The 13,522-nt window shown below is 40.4% G+C and overlaps 1 protein-coding gene across 1 annotated transcript in view; it reads left to right on the top strand.

The window, feature by feature from the left end:
* The window catches only part of CSMD1 (CUB and Sushi multiple domains 1), a 2,270,760-nt gene that overhangs the window by 2,245,769 nt on the left and 11,469 nt on the right, over positions 1–13,522 (top strand). The window contains exons 66-68 of the mRNA XM_090033387.1: positions 858–1,019; positions 2,460–2,572; positions 4,844–4,931. Coding sequence (XP_089889513.1) covers positions 858–1,019; positions 2,460–2,572; positions 4,844–4,931 — 363 coding nt within the window. The remainder of the gene's footprint in view (positions 1–857; positions 1,020–2,459; positions 2,573–4,843; positions 4,932–13,522) is intronic.

Genomic DNA, 13,522 nt, shown 5'->3' with positions numbered 1-13,522 from the left:
ATATTCAGTGTCAAATAAAATAAGAAATTAATTCTCAGTTACTTCAAGAGTCAGAGGAGAATGAGATACCCTCTTGTTCCACTGGCAACAGCTTAGTTGTCGAACATCATCTGTTATTGTCCTGTTGAATGTGAAGTTTATATAATCTCTCGATCTGCCATTTGCTCATACTCTGAAACTAGGATACTGTCCAGTACTTTTTAAATAGGTTTTATAAATTCTTCATTCTTTGTAACACCCTTTTGGAAGCTTTAAAATGAAGTAACAAAGTGTGTTTCATTTCATGTCTCTAAGCTTGCAGGGTGTTACAAAGATTAAAAGGAGATGTGCCTCCTTTTTCATACTGACTGGTGCTTGGCTTAATACTCATGTTTTCTCCCAAGCTTCTGGGAGAGAAAGGATATCCAGAGGACCAGGTTTGAAATTCTGCTACAGAATTTGCTTCCCCTTTATTTCACCAAGCAAGCCCTAATCTTTTGTAAAACTTGTGTGAACAAAAATAATTTTTCTCAGTGCTTGGAGAGGTATAATGAGGCAGATAAGGATTATTGTGACTGCTATTGTAGGATTATTGTGAATACTTATACTGTGGCAGCCAAGTATATTACATGAAGCTGTTTAAGAGAGTTCCAAATATACATTGTTTTATGTATGTGTATGTGTGTGTAAACACACACACATGCATGCTGGTTTTGTCTTCTATGTCTTTATAGTAAAAGTCACCAGAATAGTGGAAGTACCTTTTAATATACACTCAAAAAATAAACCCAGATGGAAAAATTATTTGACTTTATTTTAGGTTTGTGGTAATTTACTGCTTTGGTCATTGCTTCTATTGTTTTTTCTCTTCACTTTAGTTCCATCAGATGTGTTTTTTATAAATTCATTGTGGAAAGGTTTTTATGAATATCTGGGGAAAAGACAGCCTGCTACTCTAATGGTAGATTGGTTCAATACAACAAGTAGCAAAGTGAATGCAACATTTATTGAAGCATCCAACAGCCAACTAAAACTATCAGGTGAGTTCAGAATTAGGTAATTGAAATGCCTGTTGGTTTGTTTGCTTCAAATAATTGAAATTATTTGGATTTATTGCATTTTCTAAATGCCCAAGTTAGAATCACACCAGTAATGTGCTGTAACTGATGAATCATACATGCACTATATCAAATAAAATAAAAACCCTGACTTCATGTTATCAGTAACAATTCATCTTTATTTTTGAAAGAGTAGAGGTGCTAAACCCAATCTGCTGCCTATATTTCAGTTTGCTCAGTAAAATGTTCCCTACCTAAATAATAAAAGTGGTAGGTTTCTTTTTACTATTTTTTTCACAAAATATTGTGACATTGCTGTGTGCCCTGAAAACAATTCACGTCTGTTATACATGTATTTCACTGGTGGGCAGAGTGATCCATACCGTATGTCATTGGATAAGATTTATTAGGTTGAACCACACTATGATCTGTTCATTTTTAATATTTATTTGTAAGCGAGACCTATTTTGAAACCACCTTTTATGAAGTGGGCACAGTTAATTACAAAACTTAATAAATTATGTACACCTTTTAAGCAACATTCTGCATGTCTTTCTGCAACACTGATCTATGTTTTGATCTAGCAGTCTGACTACAATTATATTTCAAATGCCCATTATCAGCTTCATGTATCTTTATGACTCAAACGTACAGAGAGAGTTCCAGTTGTTATTTGCTAAACAGCAGATCATTTTCTCTGACACTATTTATTTACTATAGTAATACAGTATGGTAGGTTAAAGCACATATCTCTGAAATTCAAACTGACATTGTTATTCAAACAAAGCAGGAGTTCAGTCTTCATTTCTGATTTCTGAACCTCTGCACAGAGAAACAGGTACTCTAATTTATTTATATTTAAAGAGAACATACAAAAACAACTTTCTTTTTATTATCAATTTTTATATAGGTAAAAAACAAATACAAAGAACAACTTGGAACAAAAATATTATGAGAAACAGAGACTATTTTCTGAAAGTTTATTTTATTGTTGGTATAGAACTTTATTTGGTTCATGAAAGTAATCAAATAACTTCTTTTAGGCTGCTTTCAGACATTAAAAAAAAAAACCCCAAACTGCACTTTACTGGAAGAAGCAGCCCATTACTTTGACCCAGCTCTGCAACATCTGGATACACTGGCTGCTTCAGCAGGGCTTTTTGGCACTTCTAGCTAAAGCAGAGTCAAACAAGTAGATAGAAGTGCCAAAAAAAGTCCCACTAAAGCGCCTGATCTATACAGGCACTGGACGAGCCGGGTCCAACTAGCATGCTGCCACGGGAGCATGCTTAGTTTAGATCAAAGCACCGTTTCAGGGGTTTTTTTAGGTCTGTAAAAGTCTGCAAGCAGCCATAAATGTTAGCTATGTTAGATCCATGACAAAAAAAATTAAAGCCATACTTCACCTTCTTCTCTCAATAGGCATTTATAAGAAAGAAGAAGCTCATTTGCTTTTGAAAGTCTTTCAGATTAAAGGACCAGTGGAGATATTTGTAAGCAAATTTGAGAATGACAACTGGGCCCTAGATGGTTATGTAAGTAACCAATTTGCTATAAATATGCTTGTTTGGATTCAAGCAGGACATATTTTCTTGTGTGCTACTACTATCCTATCTTTTACCGTATGATAGTTTAATATTCTACTTATTTTTTTTTTCTAAGAAGATACATATATATGTATTTTATCCCCTCCCCCACACCTTACTGAAAAATAAATATACATATTTTCTGAAGTTTGTTGCTTGTTTCACTAGATATGGATGAGCTTTTTTTCTTTATTTTCTTCAGTTTGAAAACACTTTTCAGGATAACTATACCAAAGCTTAAGTTGAAGATAGTGATTGTCTTTAAAATACAAGCTAGGAACCTTGGAAGTTATAAGGAGATAAGTTTTTAAACTCTAATATAATAAGGGGACTATATATATATATATATATATATATATATATATGGGGACTATATATATATAGTCCCTTATTAAGAAACAAATCCATCTTTACTCAAATTAATAAAAGCCCTGTAAAGATAAAAATGTAATTCCTAAACTTTATATCTGATTTAATTTGTTACACATTTTACTGATAAGTTATAATATGTACTATCATTTTCAAGTGGTTGCTAGAGTGGGCACATTTACATTAGACATTTACTTTGCGGCTGACTAAGTAGCCATGCATTTCACTGCCTACACATGGACCTCTATTAGGCTGGAATAAACTAATTTACAAGTATCATCCTGCTGCAAAGTAAAAAACTACAAAATCTGCAGCTGCCCAGTTAGCTAGGGCACTAGAGCGTTTCATTGTGGGGGCTACCTGCTGGCTAGTCCTTCACTGAAGCTTCCTTGTGCCCAGCCATCCCCTCCACAGCACATTGAACCAGGGGAAGGAGACCTAGGTTGGCAGACTGACCCCCAGGACCTGCTGCTAGTTATGGCTGCACTGCCCATGCTCCATGTGCTATGCCTGAATAAACTGTGGATTTTATTGCTTCGGAGTTAAATGCTCCCAGGTGCATGTTCAGATGGCATACCTGGGAGCAATTAAGTCTCAAGCAATAAAATCCACAGTTTATTCAGGTGCCATATTGCATGTGTAGATGCCTCTAGTGGTGATATTTGAAAACTTGCTAGGTATAGTTTACATTAAAAATATGTGTATTTCATTCCATGCAGAATTCCCTTTTCTTTCACAAAACTTTGTATACTGTTAAAGTTTACTTTCACTTACGAAATCTTATGCCTTGTATAAATGAGCTAGTCTCTTAGGTCTCACACACATTACATCCATTCCGTAATTAACTGGTTAGCTGCAAAATAAAAGTACACATGCTATAGGTACAAGGTAATTTTCACACAATACAAATAGTCAATGAGCCACAAAGCTGTTGCTTGAAAAATGTAGAACATTTTTGTAGCTGCTTTGTTTCTAACTTTAAGTTGAACATGCAGCATGTCACACACAAGGTTATAGTGTTTGGCCAGGTCCTCCAGTAGCTTGCTTTCTTTCCCGCCTCTCCTCCCCCCCGCCCCTATGACTAATGCTTAACTCCACTGCTCTAAGGCACAGTAGCAGGAGATGTCTTGACTCCCTACTTTCTTTCTTCTTTGAACCATGTTGCCCTTTCTACTCTCCACCCCCTTCACCCTGGTCTCCACAGATTTCCACAAGAGTTAGAGGGCAGCCCCTTTATCCAGGAGAATTCCAGTTCACTTACCCAGCACAGCTGGAGAGATGGATCACAACCCTGCCAGCAGTGCTTCTGTTCCCCTTTTTGGCAAGCACTGGCAAAACAAGTTCTCAAGACACCTTTCCCCCCTCTAGATAGCTTTCCTGTTGAATAAACGTCAAATGGCATGCAAATTTTCATTGAGTGATATTGCCTTTTGCTTGATGGAAGTAACATCTTGCAGGGTCCTAGAGTGCTACCCTTCCCTGTTTCTCCCTGACTTCAGTCTAAGATGGCTAAATGCTTCTCAAAGTTTTCTATAGGATATAGTAATTATGAATCCGGAAAATATGTAGGCTATTTTTATTGAAATGCAATATTTAAAAAAAGATATTTGCAAGGCATATGTTAAAAAAAATTAAATAGCATTATCAATTGCTATTTAAAAATCAATTAATATCTACATTTTATTATTAAAACATTAATAAACTACCTAAGAAATGGGTAAAAGTGAAAAAATTATAACTGGTTACAAATAATTATTCTGAATATGTTCTAAATAGAACTGATGTACCACAGATTCCTAAAATGGTTGTGTGTTTGTTTCAAGCATCTTACTCCTATTTTATGTGCTTTAGGTGTCATCAGGGCTTGAAAGAGGTGTGTTTACCTATCAAGGTGATATACATGGAAAAGACTTTGGAAAATTTATGCTCCAAAGACAAGGTAAGAATGTATTTTTGGAATTTTATGATGTATTAGCTGTTTGGCCTTTATAAATGTGAAGGCATCAAATGACTGTGCCAACATCTTAATTGAACAAAACATATTTATTTTATGGAATTGCTATCCTAAACCTTACAAATGTTCTAAAGCACTTAATAATTGAGTTGAAATATATAATTAAAAACCTAATTGAGCTATGTCATGGTACCATCTCAGCAACTTAATAAGATGACTATAGGATACTCCTATAAAGAACATCAGTACAAATATTCATGAAGTAATATATGATGATTACTTTGCAGTAAATGACTTTTTCAAGGTAGTGAGGATGCCAGACAATGCTGAACCATTTTTTGTTCAACTGCATAAATTACATAGTTCTGAGTATCCAGATTTATAAGGGCACTTTGAATGTTAAAGCTGAAGTCAAAACTGATCTTCAGTACTATCCAATAGTATGTTTACTGTCCAATAGCTTGTTTATGTGCATGTCAGTTTGGGATAGGATTCTACTTGGATGTCAGGTTTTTTTCTAATGTGGTACATTACAGCTATAAATTCAAATATGCTAGCAGATGATACAAAATCAGTCACTCTTCTCCGTAAAAGGAGTCTCAGCAGATTCCATCTGTACCTGTCATTATTTCATGACCCTGGAACCATTATAAAGCAGTTTAAGTATCATTAATGTGCAGACATATATCAACACATTGCTGCGCAGAAAGAACAAGTTATGCAGACATTGCCAAATCTTTAGGTGGCATAAACTGTCATGCCTCCATTAATGTTCACAGAACTATATTATTCTACACTAGCTCAGGATCTGACCCAAAGTCCTTTAATTTATTAATTTTGTACCAAATTCCATTATATTCACTTGCTCTGTCATTTTAATACTTCTATGTGTATACTGACTATTTATGCATGTGTGATCACCTCATTAGCTGTGGTGTCATTTTTATTGGTTAGAAACGATGGGTATATTTATTTCATATTCTCCATCTCTTGCCCTTCTCTGTGCTGTGAGAAGGGGGCGGGGGGAGCTATCTCACAGTGCTTCTGAGCTTCAGAGCCTGTGCTCTCTGCTCCTTCTATCAGTGAGCAAGAAGGTTGTGATGAGCTGATTGTACACTGGAGAAGAACAGGAAAGGTGGCTATGGCTTATTGTAGAGATGAGTAACCATGGACTAAGTACAGAAGTTCGGCAAGCCCCTGGCAGAAGTGCTCTATTTAAATTGTGATATGTTAGAGCCCAAGTGAACTGAACAGATGTTTACTGTTTGGTGTTCAGAGCCTTTCTGCACTAGCTGCCTGGGACAGTCCCACACACCTCTCAGGAGGCTGCCTGAGTGGTCCCTGAATCCGGCTTCCTCCCCCCTCCCCCCCCAGCTGGCCACTGTCAGCAGCTGTTGGGGGTGGGGAGAGACCCTGGACCCATCTCCCTACAGCCCTCCCACTTGGGGCAGCTGCACAGAGACCCCAAAAGCTTTCTCCCACAGCCCCAACCTCACCAAGCAGTGGTGCACTGCTGCCTGGCCCAGGCTGCGGTGGAGGGAGAGACCCTACAGCCCTTCTTCCACAGTCTCCCCACACAGGCAGCAACTCACCACTGCCTGGCCCAGGCTGCTGTAAGGGGAGATACCCTGGAGCCTTTACCCTGCAACATGTCTCCCCACAGTGGGGCTGTAGTGTGCTGTGGGGCCAGGGCTGGGGTGACTGCAGGGACAGAAACTCCGTGTCTCCCCCCACCACAAGGCTGGCAGCCAGGCTGGAATCAGAGGCTGTCACTGAATAGTGTCAGCAACAGCTAAGCAGGCAGATGAGCTCTGCCTGAGGCTACAGTGCAGCCTTGAGCAACAACCTCCTGGGATGGCAGTGTCCATGCTCTAAGTTAACCCTCAAGGAGATCGATAAAGTTCTCTAACAAAAAGTGCTTTAGGTTCGTACATCTCCATCAAGGGTTAATTTAGAGCATGACTCATCATTTTTTAAAGTGCTCTAAGAGCCATGAATGTCTGTTCAATTATGACTTTAGAGTGTTTCCTGCCTGCTTAATGCCCAATATGTATAACATCTGTACTTTGCCTTGGTTTCAGCAACACTTGTACCTTGCCTTGGTTTCAGTATGTCTCTTATAGTATGTTCACATATGATGCCTGGGCCTGATCTTTCTTTGGAAGGGTTTTTTTTTTTTTCATACAGAAAAATTGGCAAATACCTATGTGGATTTTCCACTTCTCATCTGGTTTTATCTGTTTTGGGAAGTAAAATTACATTCATCACAGTTTTGTCTTGTTTCCATTGCAGTTTTGTGTTAACTCCCATTTTAATCTCTAAGGGATCTGTGATAGATCCATTTCTGAGGACCAACTCTTGCATACCATCAAGGAGCAGGCAGAGAATGGTGACAAATTTCAGTGGGTATCTGTACTTCAGAAGGATCCACCACAACATTTCTCAGCTGGCAAGTTGTGCAGATCATGTCAGTTGTGCCTCTTGATGCCCTAAACTTACACTGAGATTCTGGGAGGAGCTCTTCAGCAAGTGGAAGAAGATGGTTCAGGAGGATTCTTACAATGATATTTCCTGAGGTAGACAGCAAGGCAATCCCTGTGTAGCTTTCCAAGTCAGATTTGTGTCCTTTCTTGAAGATTGTCACAATAATGGTGTCCCTGAGCTCATCTGGGATTTCCCCATCATTCCAGATCCTTAAGATGAGGGCATGAAGCTCTTATGTGAGCTCCTCTTCTCCCTGTTTGAAGATTTCAGCAGGGATTCCATCTTCTCCAAATGCCTCATCATTCTTCATCTGCTTGATGGCTTTCTTCTCCTTGTCATGTGTTGGAGGGATTCTGAGATAATCTCTGATTGGGTGTTGTGGGATGGATTTGAGAAGACACTCATAAACAGCAGAATCTCAATGAAGAAGGTCTCCAAAATGCTCCTCTCAACAGACATTGATATGTCTCCTTTCTTTGATCATATCCCCTCCATCCTTAGGTCTCAAGGGGGTTGATCCCTGAGTGCTCAGACTGTAGACAGCTTTGGTGGCCCTGAAGAAACCGTGAATATTGTAGATGTCAGTGAGATGTTGAATCTTCTTAGCTTTGTCTTTCCACCATTCATTTTTCATATTCTGGGTTCTCCTTTGGACCTTTGCTTTGGCTTGTTGGAGATTTAGCATCTTTTGCTTGGAGTGGGATTCATGGGCAACTGGCATTGCCTTAGTTGGGGGGGCATGTGGCCCCCCCACGACCGCTCCTGCCAACTGGAGCGGGGGTTCCTCAGCTGGCAATCCTGCAGACCGGGAAGATCCCCCGCTGGTGATCCTGCAAGCCAACTGGATGGGGGGGTCCCCCACAGGAAATTGTATGGTTCAGGGAAAGGGGTCCCCCATGGGCGATCATGTGGACCGAGGGAGGTCCCCTGGGTGATGCCATGATGGCCAAACACTGCAGCTGATCACTGCACTCGTTTCAGCCACATCTGGGAGTGCCACGATCGGCTGGCGCTTGCAGGGGCAGCACCAGCATTCCCACCTGCCCACCTCCCCATCACGTAAATGGCGAGCACAGCCATCAAGGGGTGCACCGGCACTCTCAGAAGGTTCATGTGCACCCCCATGCACTTCATACACATCACCACTGGTTGGTGTCATTTTCCAAACCACAAAATGCCTTACACTTGCAACTGATGAACCTTCATTAAAGGTCATTCCACTATCTGCCACCTGTGGATGCACTGGGTAGCAGCACAGCTCTGCCCTACAGAGTTATAATACATAATACAGATAAAAACATGGCTATGTATAAATCCGTTATTTAAATCTAGTGAGATCCACCACAGGCATGATATGATACTTTACACTGTCATCTCCACAAAATGTTCCAGCATACTTAGAAAGCTAGTCTGTATAAATCTTATGTCAAAAGGACATCAAGCTATCACTTTGAAAGCCCGCTTGAAGATAATCCCTTTCATAGCCCATTGACAAAAATCCAAAGGGAAAGATAGAATCATAGAATTATAGAATCAATGAGTCGGAAGGGACCTAGACAGATCATCTAGTTGAACGTCCTGCCATGGGCAGGAAGGAGCACTGGGGGTGGCAGGGTCATAAGACCCCAGCCAGGTGCCTATCCAGTCTCCTCTTGAAGATTTCCAGGGAAGGTGAGAACACCACTTCTCTGGAAAGCCTATTCCAGGCTCTGGCCACCCTTACAGTGAAGTAGTTCTTCCTAATAGCTAACCTAAACCTATCCTCCCTCAGCTTGTGGCCATTGTTCCTGATGACTCCAAGGGGGGCCCTGGTAAACAGACTTTCCCTGCTGGTGGCCCCTGATAAGGTTGTAGGCAGCCACAAGATCCCCCCTCAGTCTCCTCTTGCGGAGACTGAAGAGATTCAGGTCCCTCAGCCTCTCCTCATAGGGCTGGCCACAGAGGCCCTCAACCATACAAGTGGCCTCCTCTGGACCATCTCCAGGTTCTCCATGTCCTTCTTGAAGTGCGGTGCCCAGAACTGGACACAATACTCCAGCTGTGGCCTGATCAGTGCTGCATAGAGGGGGAGCAAGACCTCTCTGGACCTGTTAGTAATGTCCCTGTTGATGTATGACAGGGTGCGGTTGGCTCTGCCTGTTGCTTCATCACATTGGTGACTCATATTTATCCTGGAGTCAATCCTGACTCCAAGATCCCTCTCTGCTTGTGTGCTGCTGAAAGGGTCAGCCCCTAACCTATAACCATAATGCTGGTTTCCTCTCTCCAGGTGCAGCACCCTGCACTTGTCCTTGTTAAACCTCATCCTGTTCAGATCTTCCCACTTCTCTAACCTATCCAGGTCTGCCTGGATATGGTCCCTGCCTGCCGGTGTATTCACTTTACCCCACAGCTTGGTGTCATCAGCGAACTTGAAAGGGATGCTCTCCACCCCCTTGTCCAGGTTGCTAATGAAGATGTTGAACAGCACCGGCCCAAGGACCGAGCCCTGAGGGACTCCGCTGCCCACATCCTCCCAGGTCGGCATCGACCCATCCACCACCACCCTCTGGGTTTGCCCCTGAAGCCAGTTTGCCACCCATGTGACTGTGCATTCATCAATGCTGCAGATATTTCTGTTAAAGGTTATCAAGGTTTAAATATGTATCCAAAACAGAAGAGTGAAATACAAAGAAGAACTTAGCCCATTCCATCTGAAAAAACCTGTCACTTCCATAGCTGGTTTCTGTGATGTATCTTCATATTTAAGATACAGTAGTGCTACTTGATGTTCAGTTTCTACATTTACTCAATCCTGTTATTTCATCTCTTATCCTAAAGAAAACGTTTGTTGCAAAACAATTGTACTGCCCACTTTTCCATGCCATGAGAAAAGTTACTTCTCTGTAGCTAGTCTTCTAGGATAGGGACAGACATTACACATAAACTGGTTTAAGTGATTAAAATCTGGTTTAAACCTATAACAGAACAGATGTTCAGTGCACATAAACCAGTTTCAAAATGGCTAAAACTGGTTTTAGATAAACCTGGTTGAATGTAATATCAGACTTAACTGATTTAGGTCAGACCAGTTTATGCAATGTCTATCCCAGACCCCTTACTGGTTTAAGTTAAACCAGACTCCCCCAACATTCTAGCATGCAGTCTGGGCTGGGTAGGGCTCTCTGCTCCACAGCAGACCTAGCCTCTCCCTTCTGCTCCCTGGCAAGAACTTGGCAGAGACTGCAGGTGTCTGCCTGGCTTCCCCCTGCACTCTCCCTCCCCTCCCCAGTCCCAGCTAAGCAGGGGTTGTGCTATCCCCTCTGCCTTATACAGACACCTCTCACCGTTAACTAACAGAGAACACACTTGTTATAGTCTGCCCTGTGGCATATGGGACAAAGGTAGAATCAGTAGGTAGCTGGTAATGTCCCTCTGTTGTTTTCTTAATGGGTGATAAATGCCGAGTTAGGGGTGATAAGCATTATGTTATCAATTCCCTGCTCTGCTGCTCAGGAAGGGGGAGAACCCTTCACTAATCAGAGCATCCTGCTGGGGCCTAGCCATGCCCCCCTCACCTCAGTACTGTGGAAGGGAAGGGGGGCTGCTTTAGCACTGCCCCCCTCCCCCCCCCGGCTTCTAGCCTGAGCCACTGTGGGCATGTGCCTGCATTTCGGGGAGTTCTATGCAGTTTCAAATGGATTCATCCAAGCCAGGTTAGGCTAAATTGAAAATATTAAATCAATTCAGGCTTAGGCTTTTTGAATGTCTGTCCCTAGCCCTAAAGATATTGCCTCTTACCCTGTACCACCTTAGTACTCTAGTTTGTCTACATTAAAGAGTGATGCTGAAAACAGCTCTAAGAGGTTTCTGATTGTGTCTATGATTTGACATAAATGATGAGAATGATAGGAATATCACATATAGCAGTATGACTATTAGGTTCACCCCTAATAGTCATACTGCTATAAAGTGATTCTAAAATTACTAATCTTGAAGTATGAAATAACAGTGGCATTATCCAATGGTCCATGTAGCCCAACATTGTGTCTGTGCCAGTGTCAAAAAAGGATGCTATAGAGGGAGAGCATTGAACCAGATATCCCTAGAGTGATCTGTCCCCTATTAAATAACCTCCCTGGGATCTGCCATTATTAGTTTAGAGATGCCAGAGGAAACATCTCCAACCATTCTGTTCAAAAGCCATTAACACATTTATTCTCCATGAATTTATCCAGTCCCTTTTTGAACTTGTATATGCTATCTATCTCCACCCCCTCTGGTGGCCATGAATTCCACAAGTTAGCTGTATGTATTTTTTTTAAAAAGTTCTTTCTTCTGTTAGTTTTAAACCTGTCACCTGCTAATTTCAGGGGTGCCCCCTAGTTCGAGTATTCTGGGATATGGTGAATAGCAGTTCCCTGTTCAACTTGTTACGCACCCTTCATTATTTCATAGACCTCTATTATGTTACCCCTTAGTCTTCTGCTTTCTACACTGCAGAGTCCTAGCTTTTTTAGGCTCTTTTGGTATGTGTACTGCTTCATACCAGGATTTATTTCTAATGCCTATTAAAAATGAATAAAAAGGTAATAATCTATGGCTTACCCATATCACTGGAGTATGCTAATTAATACATTAAATAATATAATTTTTTAATAATAAAATATGTTTCAATAGTGAAAATTAAATGGGAAAAATCTATCTTTAATTTGCATATATATAATGCATATATATATAATTAAAAATATATTTTTTTATATATATTTATTGCAAGTAGGTATTTTCAGCTCATGGAAAAAATCAGTAGCATTTGCAGAGAATTGAGAAGCACCATGGGGTGTCTCATTTGTCATTATAATAACACTGTCAGAGGAAATACACACTTCATATCAGGGTATTTTTAATCATATGTTAATTTTGAAGTAGTTTGTTGTAGTGAATAGACTTTGTTAAAATAATGTTGAGCTTCCTACATTAGTAACATTCATAAAATTAAAGACTAATTTAAAGACTACACATCTTTTTAATGTCCTATATGATAGATAAGTAGCATATTTGTCCAGGAATAAACTGACATATAGGTATAAAATAAGTTTTTTAATTACAAATGCTAGTTCTCTGCTGATTGATTTTTCTTACAGACAGATCTAATTAAAAGGCAAGTAAACTGGTCTTCACCTGTTTGTAACACTAGTTTGGCAATGCTGATTCTGACAAACCTTCCAGGCTACTCAAAGAGGAGGCGGGGGGAATAAATTAATGGTGGGGGCACTGGGTGAAAAGAGCAGCTCCAGGTCTGGGGCAAGTGGCTGAGCTTTCCCAGACCCAGGACTGGGAAACTGTACAGAAGTTCCATGCACCCATTTGACCTAAACCAAATAAGTCTGATACGCATAGATCCAGGTTTATCTTAAACTGGGTTCTGCAATTTTTAAACTGGTCTGTGTGCTTTTAACTTCTGTAGAATAACAGGTTTAGATTGATTGCCAGTTACTGAGACTAGGTCTCTAAGTGTCAGGTCAACACCAGAATGAGCTAAGTTTAAATAAAGTGACTGTTTTGAACCCAATTTAACCTCCTGAAATATCTGTTCTTAGCCGTAATATCCAAAAACACTTTCTATGGCTGCTTTTGAAGTTGTTTCTACCATCTAGTGTCTCTGACTGATGGAAGATCTTTTCATTTTACACTGTGATTGAAGTAAACATGGAATTATTAATATTATGCAGATGAGTTTTCTCTCTCCACCAGATGGGATAAAAGTGTATCTGCCCCTGTATCACTCCCCTTTCACAACAAAAGTTTTGGGCCCATTTGCTTAGCCATTGTTTCTGTGCATACAAGGAACAAACATGGCATTCTCTGAATTGGAATAGCTAGTGAGTCTCAAAGATCTATTGTCATCACCCTATTTGGTCTTGCAGTTGGGTTCCTTTTGGGTGTAAAAAGGGCTAACTACCCTGCCCAACTCTTTACAGCTACAGCAACTATTGTTTCTTAGCCACATATATTTAGCCAAGATGCATACTGAATGTTACATTATAAAATTACAAAACCATTTTTATATCAGCTACTATAATACAGAGAGATGTAAAAATGACAAAACTGAA

The sequence above is a fragment of the Crocodylus siamensis genome, chromosome 1, assembly GCF_052110815.1.
Source record: "Crocodylus siamensis isolate JL-2025a chromosome 1, ASM5211081v1, whole genome shotgun sequence".
NCBI lineage: Eukaryota > Metazoa > Chordata > Crocodylia > Crocodylidae > Crocodylus > Crocodylus siamensis.
This window is presented reverse-complemented; position numbering and strand designations above follow the sequence as displayed.